General features: G+C 43.2%; 2 protein-coding genes across 4 annotated transcripts in view; both read left to right on the forward strand.

The window, feature by feature from the left end:
• Nucleotides 1–4,779, forward strand: part of PDCD2L (programmed cell death 2 like) — a 44,106-nt gene extending 39,327 nt beyond the window's left edge. For both annotated transcript variants that reach the window (XM_075325816.1, XM_075325815.1), the window contains exons 7-8: nt 3,270–3,415; nt 3,493–4,779. In XM_075325816.1, the coding sequence (XP_075181931.1) occupies nt 3,270–3,415; nt 3,493–3,626 (280 nt within the window). In that variant the 3' untranslated portion in view covers nt 3,627–4,779. The remainder of the gene's footprint in view (nt 1–3,269; nt 3,416–3,492) is intronic.
• A 4,764-nt stretch (nt 4,780–9,543) lies between these two features.
• Nucleotides 9,544–18,933, forward strand: part of FBXL8 (F-box and leucine rich repeat protein 8) — a 28,108-nt gene continuing 18,718 nt past the window's right edge. The window contains exon 1 of one of the 2 annotated variants that reach the window (XM_075325817.1): nt 9,544–9,601. The gene's annotated coding sequence lies outside the window, so the exon portion shown is untranslated. Of the gene's footprint in view, nt 9,602–11,740; nt 11,790–18,933 lie in introns of those variants that run through there. The other variant, XM_075325818.1, reaches the window with a different exon arrangement.

The following is an 18,933-nucleotide window of genomic DNA, read 5'->3' on the forward strand; positions in this document are numbered from 1 at the left end:
AAATCAGAGCAATCTATCTTGCCCTGCGAGCCTTCCAACAATGGCTGGAAGGCAAGCAGATTCGGATTCAGTCGGACAACTCCACGGCGGTGGCGTACATCAACCACCAAGGGGGAACACGCAGTCGCCAAGCGTTTCAAGAAGTCCATCGGATTTTGACGTGGGTGGAAAGCAGAGCGTCCACCATATCCGCAGTTCACATCCCAGGCGTGGAAAACTGGGAAGCAGACTTTCTCAGTCGCCAGGGCATGGACGCAGGAGAATGGTCCCTTCACCCGGACGTGTTTCAGCAGATCTGTTGCCGCTGGGGGACGCCGGACGTCGATCTGATGGCGTCACGGCACAACAACAAGGTCCCAGTTTTCATAGCACGGTCTCACGATCACCGAGCACTGGCGGCAGACGCCTTGGTTCAGGATTGGTCGCAATTCCGACTCCCCTATGTGTTCCCACCTCTAGCATTGTTACCCAGAGTGCTCCGGAAAATCAGGTCCGACTGCCATCGAGCCATACTCGTCGCTCCAGATTGGCCAAGAAGGTCGTGGTACCCGGATCTGTCGCATCTCACGGTAGGCCAACCGTGGACACTACCAAACCGTCCAGATTTGCTGTCTCAAGGGCCGTTTTTCCATCTGAATTCTGCGGCCCTGAACCTGACTGTGTGGCCATTGAGTCCTGGATCCTAGCGGCCTCAGGTTTATCTCATGAAGTTGTTGCCACAATGAGACAGGCTAGAAAACCATCCTCAGCTAAGATCTATCACAGAACGTGGAAGATATTCTTAGCGTGGTGCGTGGCTCAAGGGGTTTCTCCCTGGCCATTTGCATTGCCAACTTTTCTTTCCTTCCTGCAGTCTGGGTTGGAAAAAGGTTTGTCGCTTAGCTCTCTTAAGGGTCAAGTCTCCGCGCTATCCGTATTCTTTCAGAAGCGCTTGGCACAGCTTTCTAAAGTACGCACGTTTCTCCAAGGAGTTTGTCATATTGTTCCTCCTTACAGACGGCCATTGGAACCCTGGGATCTGAACAAGGTTCTCATTGCTCTCCAGAAGCCGCCTTTCGAGCCTTTGAAAGAGGTTCCCCTTTCTCGGCTTTCACAAAAGGTAGTTTTTCTTGTGGCGGTCACGTCTCTTCGAAGAGTGTCCGAGCTAGCGGCGTTATCTTGCAAATCTCCCTTCCTGGTGTTTCACCAAGACAAGGTAGTACTGCGTCCAATTCCAGAGTTTTCTCCCAAGGTGGTTTCTTCCTTTCATCTCAATCAGGATATCACTTTACCATCTTTGTGTCCGCATCCAGTTCACCAATTTGAAAAGGGTTTACATCTGTTGGACCTGGTGAGAGCACTCAGGATTTACATTTCTCGCACGGCGGCTCTACGCCGTTCTGATGCGCTCTTTGTCCTAGTCGCTGGTCAGCATAAGGGATCGCAAGCTTCCAAATCCACCCTGGCGCGGTGGATCAAGGAACCAATTCTTCACACATACCGTTCTGCTGGGCTTCCGATTCCATCTGGACTGAAGGCCCATTCTACCAGAGCCGTGGGTGCGTCCTGGGCATTGCGGCATCAGGCTACGGCTCAGCAAGTGTGCCAGGCGGCTACCTGGTCGAGTCTGCACACGTTTACCAAACACTATCAAGTGCATACCTACGCTTCGGCAGATGCCAGCCTAGGTAGACAGGTCCTTCAGGCGGCGGTGGCCCACCTGTAGGAAGAGGCTGTCTGACAGCCCGTTCATGTGGTATCTTTTTACCCACCCAGGGACTGCTTTTGGACGTCCCACTGTCTGGGTCTCCCAATTAGGAGCGAAAAAGAAGAAGGGAATTTTGTTTACTTACCGTAAATTCCTTTTCTTCTAGCTCCAATTGGGAGACCCAGCACCCGCCCTATTTGTTCTTAGGGTTTCGTTTTTCGGGTGCACATGTTGTTCATGTTGTTTCTTAAGTTCTCCGATCATGTTATCGGATTGAATTTGTTTTTGAAACTGTTATTGGCTTTCCTCCTTCTTGCTTTGGTACTAAAACTGAGGAATCTGTACTCCTACGGGAGGGTGTATAGCCAGAAGGGGAGGGGCCTTACACTTTTAAGTGTAGTTCTTTGTGCGGCCTCCAGAGGGCAGTAGCTATACACCCACTGTCTGGGTCTCCCAATTGGAGCTAGAAGAAAAGGAATTTACGGTAAGTAAACAAAATTCCCTTCTTTTTCTTCCTCCTTTTTTTCTTCCTCCTTTTTTTCTTCCTCCTTTTTTTCTTCCTCCTTTTTTTCTTCCTCCTTTTTTTCTTCCTCCTTTTTTTTCTTCCTCCTTTTTTTTCTTCCTCCTTTTTTTTCTTCCTCCTTTTTTTTCTTCCTCCTTTTTTTTCTTCCTCCTTTTTTTTCTTCCTCCTTTTTTTTCTTCCTCCTTTTTTTTCTTCCTCCTTTTTTTTCTTCCTCCTTTTTTTTCTTCCTCCTTTTTTTTCTTCCTCCTTTTTTTTCTTCCTCCTTTTTTTTCTTCCTCCTTTTTTTTCTTCCTCCTTTTTTTTCTTCCTCCTTTTTTTTCTTCCTCCTTTTTTTTCTTCCTCCTTTTTTTTCTTCCTCCTTTTTTTTCTTCCTCCTTTTTTTTCTTCCTCCTTTTTTTTCTTCCTCCTTTTTTTTCTTCCTCCTTTTTTTTCTTCCTCCTTTTTTTTCTTCCTCCTTTTTTTTCTTCCTCCTTTTTTTTCTTCCTCCTTTTTTTTTCTTCCTCCTTTTTTTTCTTCCTCCTTTTTTTCTTCCTGAGGAAAAGCACCATAATTGTCAGCAATCACAGCTTCAGGTCTCCCTGGTTCATACTCCAAGAACCGCTGGCAGGGTGTGTACGGAGACTGCTGCTAGTACACCAGATGGGGAGCCACAGGTTCCTGGTAGGTGATGTCTGCTCTTGCAGGCACAGAACTGCTTCCTTGCTTGCATGCATGGCATGTCCTTTAGTGTGCCCAACCGCAGAACCAACTGCTTCGCTGGCCGTTGTAGTTCGGGTTGTCTAGGTGCACCAGTCCGGGTTGTCTAGGTGCTGCTGCTGCCGGTCTGACGGCAGAAGCAGCAGGTGCTACAGGGGCAGGAGGGCATGGTGCCGGCGGCTGAGCAGGCCTCATCACAGGTGTCCGGCTGCCAGGTGGGGTCATCGGAGAAGTTCGGCTACGCCTCCCTCTTGGCATGGCTGTGGCCTCTGGTTCTCTCCATGTCCTTCACTGTGACTGCTGTGCTTTCAGTGTGTCCTGTAGCTTTTTCTGAGGTTTTCTTTATTGTCCTCACCCCCACAGATACTCCTGGAATGGTAACCCGCTTTACATGAGCTCTCCAGATGCGGCGTCTCGAGCTCCTTCATGTCCACTGTGTGGAGCAGCGAGAGTTTTTGAGTTCCAGCTCATGCCCGCTCTTGTCACCATGCTGCAAGGATCCAAATCTGGTAAGACAATCTGTTAATCTCTGGAATTGGTGTAAGCTTCTGACTTATTTATATATGAGGTATCTTTTATATTGCAGAAATGTCATTGGAGTTTGGGACTGTTCTCATTTTCACCTGCGAGAGGAGCTGTTGGGAGGACGGCGCACAGACCCCAGTACAGGAATACTGCATTGTGCAGGAAGACCCAGACCAAAAATACTTCAATGAGTGAAAAGGACATTGTACTTATTTATTCTTATGACCATTGCTGATGTACAACAAGTCTGCTGGAGGGACAGTTGTCATCAGTATCATATTAGTGGTTTTCCCCTATAGAAATGGCATATTGGGGCTCTCCTGCTCAGGTGGATTCAATAATCTGCAGGTTAGGGTGAACACATGATCCAAGGCACTCGCACCGCAGGCTGGATTGCAGATGGCACAAGAAAAAGTGGGGATCTGAACAACGGGTAAGCCCCCAAGTGGAGCATGTCACACCGAAAGCCACAGAACATGACATTTAAAACACCAATCAAACCAGAAATTGAAAAAATATCAATAGATCTTTATAATAAACGAATGGACTGACCCAAGTGACGGATGGAACTGATATAGGGGATCCGGTACTAATACTATAATAAAGGACTCACAATACATAAGCTGTTTACATTGATGTAGGTTGTAACATTTAATCAATAGGACATACGTCATATATTCACTAGTGTGAGATCCTATGTAGGCAGCATTAAAGCGTCATAGAAGCATAGATGGTAATATAATTACCAACATACAATGGTCCAAGTAAGGTGGCGGTGTGGCGTCTCCCCACACTGACGCGTGTTTCGCAACAACCGAGAAGCACTGTATAGGAATTGTCTGGTACTGCAGCTAAGTCACTTGTACTTTAACGTAAATGAGCTGTATTACCAGATGCAGGCGTTCTGGTGGGGGAAAAAAAATATGTGCACATAACGTCTTTTTCGGGTGGTGACCCTACCGCGTTTTTCATAGGGAAGACTGTCCAATAAATATCACCGCCTTTTTCTGAAACATCCTTTAAGTTGTTTCACAAAAAAATCTTCTACATTTGCTATTTTAGCATTTTTGTGGCTTTTTTTTTTTTTATTTAAATAATTATAAAACTCCATTAAACATTGAAGAATTTACTTGTGGTTTTTCAAGCAAAAATGCTCAAATAGTCACCCGGGGATCTTTTGAATCTTCCCGTTGACTTATATCCTAAAAATACTGAGCATCTTCAGAGCGGAAAACAGCCTGGCGAATGGTACGCTCACTTCTTTTAACCCCTTTTTGCCTGTGGTAACCTGAAGCTGTTATTTAAAAAATAAATTAAAAAAATGAACCTGTGAACACCAAGTTGTTTGTTTTACAGAGAGATGCATATGAGAGTTTAGTTTAAAGCTTTTTCAGGCGATTCTTAAAGATGAATGCACCTGAAAAAGCTGTAGTGTGCACATAAGTTAAGGATGAATTCCCACAGTGGAGGATTTTTGCTGCACCTGAAAATTGATTCCATTAATCTAGATGGGGTTATTAATGATAGATGAGTCAGTTTAACGCCTGCTGGAGTTGAGGCGGCGAGCGGAAGAGGACCCACTGGACCAGAGGAAAACCTGGGCTTACCCTGATGTGCGAGGGGCTTAACTAAGTGGCCCACCAGCTTATACGCCAAAGCCTCAGATGGTGATGTTGGGCTTGTCTCTCGGTAGACGCCAGGTGCCACTCCCAGGGCAGTGTCCGGGACTGTGCAGCTGACCCCCCCCCCCCCCCCCAGTGCAGGGATGGGCTCAGGTACAGGCAGATACAGTCTTTAGTGACAGCGATTACAGGCACGATGGCTGATGCAGACAACACGGTAGAAACTGACAGCTTTGGGAAGGAGGGGACAGGTAACAGGCGCAGGTACGGGACAAGTTCCCGTACCAGCATCCGTTACTTGTCCCTGCTAGCTAGTGGTCAAGTCCTATACATGCGCCCATTATTTGACCTTGCTAGTGAGTTGTCAGGTCCCGTTGTTGTCCTGTACCTACCTCCCTTACCTGTCCCTGTAACCGCCTTTTCAGATCTGTCAGTATCTGCCTGTTCCTGCCCTGGGGAGCAGCTGCCACAGTCCTAGACACTGCCCTGGGAGTGGCAACTGGCATCTATCGGCAGCCAAGCCCATCATCACCATCTGAGGCTTTGGCATATACATGGTGGGTGCTTAGTTAAGCCCCTCCCACGTTAGGCTAAGCCCAGGTTCCCCCTGTGGTCTAGCGGGTGCACTCCTGCTCGCCGCCTCAACACAAGCGGGTGTTAAAGACCGTATACTAAAAGATAGTGATTTGTTCCCCTTACACCGGAATGACCGACTCGGAGTGTGCCTCTGTGTTTAATATGGGGGAGATGCTTCCAGACTTTGTACAAAGAGATTGTCCAGATGACTTTCCCTTCTCAACAAAATCTGTCAGGGGTAGGGGAGTGTTGGAAGGCTCCCATACACATTGGCCTTTTGACCGATTGTTGCAAAAAAGGCAGATTTTGTCAATGTTGGTCTAATGTGTATACATTTAGCCATTCCAACTGTGGACCTTGAACATGAATGATTGTTCGTGCCATCATTCTGCATGTATAGGATATCACCATAATTGGCACAACACCTGTTTTGCATGAGTTGAATTGCTCGATTCTTAGGTGATTGCCAACCTCTTTAGGCGACCGCTTTTGGGGGACCAATTGTATTGTATGCCGCTTTAAATTTCCAACACCCTGTTATCAGGCTAATGTAGAAATGTCATGTTTGCTCATGACGCTGAGTCCTGGTAATATAAATCAGATCGTAGTCTAAATGAATTGGAGATGGAATATGGCCAAACGGAAGGTCGTGGGTAGGACAACTGTTCACTTCTGATGGAGGAAGACGTCCAGATACTACTGACTAAGGGCAAACAATAGTAAAATCTCTTACACACCTGTGAGACTGGATTAAATGGCATGTACAATTTTACTGCTAGGAACAGAGTAATATATATATATATATATATATATATATATATATATATATATATATATATATATATATATAATGGTAAGTTTATTATATCTTCTGCCCTAAGGAGCGCACCGTTCCCCTGCCTCCCAGTTTCCTGCCAGTCAAGAAGCGGTATACTCATGATTGACCGTTCGGACCAACTGCATGGTTGTACCCTTGGCCCAAACTGTGCGCTCTCTGATGCTGTAAGCAGAGGCAGCTTTGTGCTGTCATTTCAATTTTTCTTGGTGTAAACTACTTTTTAAATGTGGTACACTGACACTTGAAGTATGAAAAATACCGTACTGCTTAATTTTTAGGCATGTGTAAAAAAATAACGCAAAGTAAGAATAGGTTCAAAAATAGAAGCGGCAATAGTTTATCAATAGGGATGATCGAATACCTCAAATATTCGGCTTCGCAAATATCCAACGAATAGGTCGCCGCTAATCGAATATTCGATGCGCAATGTAAGTCTCGGGGAAGCTCGAATAGTTCCGAATAGTTATTCAGGTTTCCCATAGACTTACATTGCGCATCGAATATTCGCGAATAGCGGCGATTTATTCGGCAAATATTCACGAAGCCGAATATTTGAGGTATTCGATTATCCCTATTTATCAATTTTTTTAACAAAATGCAAAGTGAATGAGCAACAGAGAAATCTAAATCAATATTAGCAGTGACCGCCCTTTGGCTTCATCACTTCTTCTATATACACTTGTCACTAGCACACAGTATTTGAAGGAACTCAACAGGGAGGTTTTTCCAAACATCTTGGAGAGCCAACCACAGATCTTCTGACTCTTCAAGTAATCCCAGACAGACTGGATGATGATGAGATCATGGCTCTGTGGGGGCCGGATCAACACTGCCAGGACAACTTTTTATTCTTTATGGTGAAGATAGTCCCTAATGACATTGGCTGGATGGTTTGGGGGGGGGGATTCTGATGCAGAGTAAATTTAAAACCTATCAGAGTCCTCCTTGATGAGCATGGAGGGCATCATTAATCCTGACCAAATTCCCAACTCCACTTGGAGAAGTGCAGCCCAAAACTTTCAGGAACCCTCTACCAAGCTTCACTGTTCCTACAGTCATTATTATGCTACTCTCCAGTCCTTCAGCAAACTGCCTTCTGTTACAGCCAAATATTTCATGTTTTGACTCAAGAAGCCAGAGCACCTCCTCCCATTTTTCTACATACTTATTCCTATGTTTTCATGCCAAGTTAAATTGCTTGGCCTTGTTTTTATGTCAAAGGTATGGATTTTCATCTTCAATTAGTCTATGAGGACCACTTCTGGCCAGATTTCCCTGAACTGTAAATTAGTGTCACTGATTTGCTGCCAGTTCTGAGCAGATGGCACTGTTGGACATCTTCTGATTTCAAATGGAAGTAAGCCTTATTTCTTCTAGGTTTGCTTGCCTGACCACTGTGTCTACGATCCTTAACGTTGCCCATTTCTTGGTTGTTCTTCAAAAGTGTTTGCACAACACATCGTAAAACCCCAGTCTGCTTTGAAATATTTGCCTGGGAGACACCTTGCTGATTCAGTATAACTACCTTGTGTCTTATTGCTGTGTCTAGTATTGCCATGATGTATGACCCTTTGACTTGACACTGTCTTATTCAACCTCACCTTTTGTAGCAGAATTTGACTGTTCCTCATCTAGCTTAAAACTTCCTTCACAACTGTTTCTGTTTCAGTTAATGTAGGCGTGTAATTCTACAACATCCCTCACTTTGTGCAAGTGTACCCAGAATAATGCTAGAAGAAGGATTCCAGAAGAAGGATATTTCATAAAATCCAAAAAGTTTGACAAAAAAATACAAAAAGAAAACACCAACATCCACTTCACTAATAAAAAGTTAATGAAAAGCCAGGCAGATGCATTTGTTATGCTCGTGGGGGGAGCACGGTATTAGTCGGTCCACTGGAATGAAAGAGACCAGCCCCTGGGGATGTGTGGTACCTCAGCAGTTGGCCTCACGGATAATACTATACAGTTTCTGATAGCAGCAGCAGCGACTGGGGTTGTGGATTAAGACAGTATGGTGTATGCAGTAGCTATAGCCGATGAGGATACTTGCTGCAGCAGGTATCGTGGTAGGTGGCCGGCGTGGATACTTGCAGCAGCGGATATTGTGGTAGGCGGCCGGAGTGGATGGTTGCAGCAGACTGGCAATGCACTGTAACAGAGACGAATCAGCAGCAGGACACAGCACAATGAGATCTGAGAACTAGCAAAGTTAAGGACTTGTTGCCCAGGCTCCTCCCTAAAGGGGAAGGTGCCTTAAATACCTGAAACCTCTCAGCTGACCTGAGAGGCACTTCTGGGTCAGGAGGCACTGGTCCTTTAAGAAAAGTGGCATTGCTGCGCACACCATACAGGCATTCCCACGAGGCCTGTCTGGTATGTGCAGGCTCCAGGAGACAGCAACATGAACCGAAGGTGGCAACCACTGCAGGACAGCTGGGCAGGTGAGAAAACAGACGTCTCCACTGGGGAGAGGGGGGCAGGACCGCACACAGACGCCGGTCTGGGCGTTACACGTTTCAGACGCATGTCCTTACTCATTACACGATATAAAAATAAAATTGTATAGTACAATGTTTAAGGAAGTGCCCGAAACGCGTCTGCCTGGCATTTTATTAACTGTTGTATTAGTGTAGGTTGGTGTTTTTCTTTTTGTATTTTTTTTATCACAATAAACTCGATTATTGTTCTCTGATGCACGGCAGTCACCTCCCATGGGATTTGCATTAAGATGAGCTGACAACAGGAGTTTTTAGTCTATTTTTATTAGAATTAATGCTTATTTTCAAGAACAAGGGATGTGATTTAGATTTCTCTTTTGTTCATTCATTCGTTCGTTAAATAAACTGCTAACAATTCTAATTTTTGAATCTTTCTTAATTTGCATCATTTTTTCCGCACCTGCCTAAAACTTTTGCACCAGACTATATCACAGGCAGGAAACAATAGCAGCTGCATTCACTTTTATCTTGCTCTGACATCCCTGCACTGAATTAGAAGCCTCAGAGTTGTCGCTGGCTGCTCTCGGACTCTCCTTATTGGCTGCCTTGTGTCATCTGACAGTAGTTCCCCAATGGCGGATGATGGGAGGGCTGCAGATCTGGTTTCAGGAAGCGTTGTCAGTGTGCTCGGTGGTGAGTATTATTGGGTGGGAACCAGTGGCTGCAATACAAGAAAATGCCATTTATGTCATAGGTCTGATACTGATGTCACCCTGCAGTTGTGTGCTCCAGAGTCTCAGGGAAGCAAAAATAATCACACCCTGAACTGTTATTCTCCCTCTTGGGTCTAACACTGCTGCTCGTGTTTTGATACTCTAGTGACTGTGTACAGGCTGCAGCGGTGACATCACCCAGAACCCACTGCTGACAATCATTGAGCTCAACATCTCGTACTGTCTAGATTGGCAGTGATGCTTAGTGCAATGAACGGTAGCAGCGTTTTCTACGTGACGCCACCGCTGCAGCCAATCACTGAGCTCAACATTTCGTGAGGTCTACATTGGCAGGGATGTTGAGCACAGTGAATGGCAGCAATGTTTTATAGGTGACGTCACCGCTGCAGCCAATCACTGAGCTCAACATCTCGTGAGGTCTACATTGGCAGGGATGCTGAGCACAGTGATTGGCAGCAGCGTTTTCTAGGTGATGTTACCACTGCAGCCAATCACTGAGCTCAACATCTCGTGATGTCTACATTGGAAGGGATGCTAAGCCCAGTGATTGGCATAAAGCGTTATCTATGTGATGTCACCGTTGCAGCCAATCACTGAGCTCAACATCTTGTGCTGTCTACATTGGCAGCGATGCTGAGCACAGTGAATGGCAGCAGTGTTTTCTATGTGATGTTACCACTGCAATCACTGGGCTCAGCATCCCTGCCAATGTAGACAGCATGAGATGTTGAGCTCAGTGATTGGCTGCAGTCGAGACATCACCTAGAAAACGCTGCTGGGATCAGCATCCCTGCCAATGTAGACAGCATGAAATGTTGAGCTCAGTGATGGGCTGCAGCACTGTCAGCATGACAACTCTGCAACTGTTGAGCTCATGATGGGCTCCAGTGGTCAGTGGTGACGTCACCTAGAAAACGCTGCTGACATTCACTACACTAGACAGCACAAGATGTTGAGCTCAGTGATTGGCTGCAGCAGGGACATCACTTAGATAATACTGCTGCCCATCACTAGGTTCAGCATCCCTGCCAATGTAGACAGCATGTGATGTTGAGCTCAACGATTGACTGCAGCACTGTCACCATGACAACTCCGCTACTGTTGAGCTCATGATGGGCTGCAGTGGTCAGTGGTGACGTCACCTAGAAAATGCTGCTGACATTCACTACACTAGACAGCACAAGATGTTGAGCTCAGTGATTGGCTGCAGCAGGGACGTCACTTAGATAATACTGCTGCCCATCACTAGGTTCAGCATCCCTGCCAATGTAGACACCATGAGATGTTGAGCTCAACGATTGACTGCAGCACTGTCACCATGACAACTCCGCTACTGTTGAGCTCATGATGGGCTGCAGTGGTCAGTGGTGACGTCACCTAGAAAATGCTGCTGACATTCACTACACTAGACAGCACAAGATGTTGAGCTCAGTGATTGGCTGCAGCAGGGACGTCACTTAGATAATACTGCTGCCCATCACTAGGTTCAGCATCCCTGCCAATGTAGACACCATGAGATGTTGAGCTCAACGATTGACTGCAGCACTGTCACCATGACAACTCCGCTACTGTTGAGCTCATGATGGGCTGCAGTGGTCAGTGGTGACGTCACCTAGAAAATGCTGCTGACATTCACTACACTAGACAGCACAAGATGTTGAGCTCAGTGATTGGCTGCAGCAGGGACGTCACTTAGATAATACTGCTGCCCATCACTAGGTTCAGCATCCCTGCCAATGTAGACACCATGAGATGTTGAGCTCAACGATTGACTGCAGCACTGTCACCATGACAACTCTGCTGTAGCCTGTACACAGTTAACATCTTGTGCTGTCTACATTGGCAGGGATACTGAGCACAGTGATTGGCAGCAGCGTTTTCTAGGTGATGTTACCACTGAAATCACTGGGCTCAGCATCCCTGCCAGTGTAGACACCACGAGATGTTGAGCTCAGTGATTGGCTGCAGTCGAGACGTCACCTAGAAAACGCTGCTGCTATTCACTGCTCTCAGCATCCCTGCCGATGTAGACAGCATGAGATGTTGAGCTCAACGATTGACTGCAGCACTGTCACCATGACAACTCAACTGCAGCCTGTACACAGTCACCAGAGCAGCAGTTAAAGGCAGCACTGGACTCAAGGAGGGTGAGTAACATAACAGCTCAAGTATTTTTTTTAGTATTCTTAAAAGAGATCCCCTTTAAGTTAGCAGAGCCTTTTGGTTACCCCTTTTTACTTTTTACACCTCTAAAAGTTTTGCTGCTATTTTTAATTTCATAAGAATGTCTATCTACTTTCTGGCGCATCCTGTGTTTTTCTTTCTTTAAAGGGATTGGCCAAACTTGGGGCTAAAGCATGTGACTGTAGACTGAATCCTTACAGTATGCTCTGTGCGGATTCGCCTACGCCAGGCGATCGAGTGACCACAAGTATATAACTTGCATACTGCCAGCCACTGTCCAACTAGACTTGTCCATCCTCACTCTATTCACTTGTATTAAGCATGTCTAGTTGGCATGTGACCGCATGCATGCAAATCGCATACTTGCAGTCAAACGTTTGGCACCGGAGAATCCTGACAGCGCGCACTGTGTGTGCAGTGGGGATTAACAAATCTGCAAACACACTTTGAAAAGACAGTTTAGAAGGACCATGCATTTGGGATGGCTAGTCCAATGCTGGTCACCAGTGGCTTCTCCCTTCCTTGCTATCTTTTTGAGTGACTGGTTTCTAGTGAGCAAGCAAGGGAGTGGGGCAGAGATAAGCCGCCAGGGGCTTGCTTTTTTGACTTTTTGTCCATTACTGGATATAGAATGGGTTAACAGGGAACTATCAGTGAGCCAGCTACAAGTGCATCTCAATAAATTAGAATATCATCAAAAAGTTAATTTATTTCAATAATTCAATACAAAAAGAGAAACGCATATATTATATAGAGTCATTACACACATAGGGATCTATTTCTAGATATTATATAGAGTCATTACACACAGAGGGATCTATTTCTAGATATTATATAGAGTCATTACACACAGAGGGATCTATTCCCATTTATTATATAGAGTCATTACACACAGAGGGATCTATTCCCATTTATTATATAGAGTCATTACACACAGAGGGATCTATTCCCATTTATTATATAGAGTCATTACACACAGAGTGCTCTATTTCTATATATTATATAGAGTCATTACACACAGAGGGATGATCTATTTCTAGATAATATATAGAGTCATTACACACAGAGGGATCTATTTCTAGATATTATATAGAGTCATTACACACAGATGGATCTATTCCCATATATTATATAGAGTCATTACACACAGAGGGATCTATTCCCATTTATTATATAGAGTCATTACACACAGAGGGATCTATTCCCATTTATTATATAGAGTCATTACACACAGAGGGATCTATTCCTATATATTATATAGAGTCATTATACACAGAGGGATCTATTCCTATATATTATATAGAGTCATTACACACAGAGTGATCTATTCCTATATATTATATAGAATCATTATACACAGAGGGATCTATTCCTATATATTATATAGTGTCATTACACACAGAGGATCTATTCCCATATATTATATAGAGTCATTACACACAGAGGGATCTATTCCCATATATTATATAGAGTCATTACACACAGAGGGATCTATTCCCATATATTATATAGAGTCATTACACACAGAGGGATCTATTCCCATATATTATATAGAGTCATTACACACAGAGGGATCTATTCCCATATATTATATAGAGTCATTACACACAGAGGGATCTATTCCCATATATTATATAGAGTCATTACACACAGAGGGATCTATTCCCATATATTATATAGAGTCATTACACACAGCGGGATCTATTCCCATTTATTATATAGAGTCATTACACACAGAGGGATCTATTCCTATAAATTATATAGTCATTACACACAGAGGGATCTATTCCCATTTATTATATAGAGTCATTACACACAGAGGGATCTATTCCCATATATTATATAGAGTCCTTACACACAGAGTGATCTATTTCTATATATTATATAGAGTAATTACACACAGAAGGATCTATTAATATATTATATAGAGTCATTACACACAGAGGGATCTAGTCCTATATATTATATAGTCATTACACACAGAGGGATCTAGTCCTATATATTATATAGAATCATTATACACAGGGGGATCTATTCCTATATATTATATAGAGTCATTACACACAGAGGGATCTATTCCTATATATTATATAGAATCATTACACACAGAGGGATCTATTCCTATATATTATATAGAGTCATTACACACAGAGGGATCTATTCCTATATATTATATAGAGTCATTACACACAGGGGGATCTATTCCTATATATTATATAGAGTGATTATACACAGGGGGATCTATTCCTATATATTATATAGAATCATTACACACAGAGGGATCTATTCCTATATATTATATAGAGTCATTACACACAGAGGGATCTATTCCTATATATTATATAGAGTCATTACACACAGAGGGATCTATTCCTATATATTATATAGAATCATTATACACAGAGTGAATAATGGGGAGGAGGGGTGCACAGCCTGGAGTGATCATATGAGTGGTGCCCTATGTGTGAAAACAGAATTGTACACAAAGGAGAAAAAGGCACACATAACCCGGGCGCACATCAAGAATAATAATAAAGAATTTTCATAATGTATAATAATATTTTATTGGGTCAATGAAGAAACACACAATTTAAAATCACTTAAAACAGACAATACATCACAAAAAGGCCTCAAGTCGTAATACAATAGCTCCGGGATAATATACCAATTGATACAGATCTAAAAAAATTTTTTGCTAATGAATAGATCCAAAATATCCACGAAATGTATCAAAGAATTCTGTTATATTTATGCGCAGGGGATTAAATATATTTTGGACCATGTGATTATTTTGACTAATGAATACCTGCACACTTATATTAGTTCTGTGTGCTTTATTTTACGTACTGACCTGTTCATACCTTCAGGCACGTGACCGCATACTTTGGATCATATAACTGCTCTGGGTGATGAATGCCTGTGCCCGTCTACTTGTTATGTGTGTTCAATTTTACATCTTGGTTTTCCCATATTTCCTAATAAGGTTATCACAGCTGCCTTTGTTTGCTACTGTGGTGCTCGCAACCACGGACGGTTTAATTAGTAACTAATTATCCAATCTTCTGCACGTGTATATACACCACCTTTGGGTCATATCCCTTACCTGCCCTGACGAAGCTGCCTGTCAGCGTAATGCGTGGGGCTCGCTCCACGGCCTCCTTTCACGGCCTCCTCCACGGCCTCCTCCACGGCCTCCTCCACGGGACACTTGCTTTTCAGCTCCTTCATTCTCCCTTTGTTGCTTGTAGACTTTTGGCCACACCGGGCCCGGTGGGTAACTATGCTTTCTGATCATTTTTTGATCTGATATCCAGCACTTATGTGCCTTTGATATAGCGATTCTGATCCACCTCTTTGCAGCTATGACACCATGGCTATCGCATGATTTCCCTGAGTCTGGCTATTCTGGATCATTTATTTGGCTTTCACCTGCACCTTTTGATATATGTATTGCTACTTTGTAAGGCTGCTTTCAGACCTCCGGTTTCTGCAATGCGGCACAATCCGGCACTTTGCAGGAAAACCGCAACCGTTTTTTTTTGCTGCCGGTTGCGTTTTTCCTGCATAGACTTTAATTAGTGCCGCATTGTGCCGCATGGGCTTGCGTTCGGTCCGGTTTTTGCCGCATGCGGCAGATTTAGCCGATGCGGCGGCCGGATGGAACGTTCCCTGGCACGTTTTTTGCTCCGGCAAAAAAAAACGCATCGCGCCGCATCCGGCCGATGCGGCGCTTTTCCCAATGCATCCCTATGGATGTCGGATGCGGCGCGATGCGGCAAAAACCGGACCGGCCGCATGTAAAAAAACTTATGCAAAGATGCGGTGTTTTCGCCGCATCCGTTGCATAGGCTTCACAGCCGGATTGAGCCGCAGAGCTCAAACCGGATGTGTGAAAGCAGCCTTACACTCACATAGCTTCTATTAGCATTGTAATTGTGTTTAAGGGGTTCTTTTTATTACATGATCTCAAACATTGTGATGATCATATATCTCTAGTTGCTGGCTATTTGATCTATGCCATATGCACCATGGCGCTGAGATATACTATCATGTTGTGCAATTTCAATGACCATGGTTATGATTTCATGTGCTAAATCCTTAATGTATTAAAACACTTGTCAGTGCTGGTCCCCACCCTCCCCCCCCCCTTTTTTTTTTCTTCCCTGCCTTGCTGGGAATTAACCCTAAGGTGCCGACTGCACATTATTGTCCGAACTCATCTTTGCATGCCACTAAACATTCAGCGTTTGCTTTGATACGAGATGTGAAAAAGCCAGATGTGAGAATGGAACACATGTAGCAGATATACGTGCACGGGCATTCATTACCCAGAATGGTTATATGATCAAACATGTATGGTCACGTGTATGGAGGTATGGACAAGCCAATACATAACAAGAGGCGCACATAATCAATAAAGATGTGCAGGCATTCATTGATCAGTGATTACACAGAGAGGGATCTATTTCTATATATTATATAGAGTCATTACACACAGAGGGATCTATTTCTATATATTATATAGAGTAATTACACACAGAAGGATCTATTAATAGATTATATAGAGTCATTATACACAGAGGGATCTATTCGTATATATTATGTAGAGTCATTACTCACAGAGGGATCTATTCCCATACATAGAGTCATTACACACATAGGAATCTATTTCTATATATTATATAGAGTCATTACACACAGAGGGATCTATTCCCATACATAGAGTCATTACACACATAGGAATCTATTTCTATATATTATATAGAGTCATTACACACAGAGAGATCTATTTCTATATACAGTAGAATAGAGAGTGATTACACACAGAGGGACTTATTGCTATATGGTATATAGAGTGATTACACACAGCGATTTATTCCTATATGGTATATAGAGTCATTACACACAGAGGGATCTATTCCTATATATTATATAGAGTTATTACACAGAGAGGGATCTATTTCTATATATTATATAGAGTCATTACACACAGAGTGATCTATTCCCATATATTATATAGAGTCATTACACACGTAAGAATCTATTTCTATATATTATATAGAGTCATTACACACAGAGGGATCTATTTCTATATACGGTAGAATATAGAGTGATTACACACAGAGGGACTTATTGCTATATGGTATATAGAGTGATTACACACAGCGATTTATTCCTATATGGTATATAGAGTCATTACACACAGAGGGATCTATTCCTATATATTATATAGAGTTATTACACAGAGAGGGATCTATTTCTATATATTATATAGAGTCATTACACACAGAGTGATCTATTCCCATATATTATATAGAGTCATTACACACGTAAGAATCTATTTCTATATATTATATAGAGTCATTACACACAGAGGGATCTATTTCTATATACGGTAGAATATAGAGTGATTACACACAGAGGGACTTATTGCTATATGGTATATAGAGTCATTACACACAGAGCGATTTATTCCTATATGGTATATAGAGTCATTACACACAGAGGGATCAATTCCTATATATTATATAGAGTGATTACACAGAGAGGGATCTATTTTTATATATTATATAGCGTCATTACACACAGAGTGATCTATTCCCATATATTATATAGAGTCATTACACACAGAAGGATCTATTCCTATATATTATATAGAGTCATTACACACAGAGGGATCTATTTCTATATATTATATAGTCATGACACAGAGGGAGATATTTATATATATTATTTAGAGTCATTACACACAGAGTGATCTATTTCAAGTGTTTATTTCTGTTACTGTTGATGATTATGGCTTACAGCCAATGAAAACCCAAAAGTCATTATCTCAGAAAATTAGAATATTATATAAGACCAACTTAAGAAATGATTTTACACTCAGAAATGTTGGCGCCTCCTGAAAAGTCTGTACAGTAAATGCCTTAATACTTGGTAGGGCTCCTTTTGCATGACTTACTGCATTTATGCAGCAATGTGGCATGGAGGCGATCAGCCTGTGGCACTGCTGAGGTGTTATGGAAGTCAAGGTTGCTTTGACAGCAGCCTTCGGCTCGTCTGTATTGTTGGCTCTGGTGTCTCTCATCTTGCTCTTGACAATACTCCATAGATTCTCTATGGGGTTTAGGTCAGGCGAGTTTGCTGGCCAATCAAGCACAGTGATACTGTGGTTAGTAAACCAGGTATTGGTACTTTTGGCAATGTGGACAGGTTGCAAGTCCTGCTGGAAAATGACATTTCCATCTCCAAAAAGCTTGTCAGCAGAGGGAAGCATGAAGTGCTCTGAAATTTCATGGTAGACGGTTGTGCTGATTTTGGTCTTGATAAAACACAGTGGAGCTACACCAGCAGATGACATGGCTCCCAAACCATCACTGATTGTGGAAACTTCACACTAGACCTCAGCAGCTTGGGTTGTGGCCTCCACTCTTCCTCCAGACTCTGGGACCGCGATTTCCAAGTGAAACGCAAAATGTACTTTCATCTGAAAACACCTTGGACACTGAGAACAGCCAAGATCTTTTTCTCCTTGCCCCAGGTAAGACGCTTCTGGCATTGTTTATTGGTCATGAGTGGCTTCACACAAGGAATGCGACACTTGTAGCCCATGTCCTGGATACGTCTGTGTGTGGTGGCTTTTGAAGCACTGACTCCAGCAGCAGACCACTCCTTGTGAATCTCCCCTAAATTTTTGAATGGCCTTTTCTTAACAATCCTATCAAGGCTGCAGTTATCCCAGTTGCTTGTGCACCTTTTTCTACCACACTTTTTCCTTCCACTCAACTTTCCATTAATATGCTTGTATACAACACTCTGAACAGCCAGCTTCCTTATCAATGACCTTTTGTGGCTTACCCTCCTTGTGGAGTGTGTCAGTGACTGCCTTATGGACATCTGTCAAGTCAGCAGTCTTCCCCGTGATTGTGTAGCTTACTGAACCAGACTAAAGGGGGCTTTACACTCTGCGATATCGCTAACGATTTATTGTCGGGGTCACGGTGTTTGTGACGCACATCCGGCGTTGTTAGAGACATCGCAGTGTGTAACACGTACGAGCGACCTTAAACGATTGCAAAAGAGACAAAAATCATTGGTTTTGGAGAG

This window comes from Anomaloglossus baeobatrachus, chromosome 10, assembly GCF_048569485.1.
Source record: "Anomaloglossus baeobatrachus isolate aAnoBae1 chromosome 10, aAnoBae1.hap1, whole genome shotgun sequence".
In the NCBI taxonomy this organism is placed as follows: Eukaryota; Metazoa; Chordata; class Amphibia; order Anura; family Aromobatidae; genus Anomaloglossus; species Anomaloglossus baeobatrachus.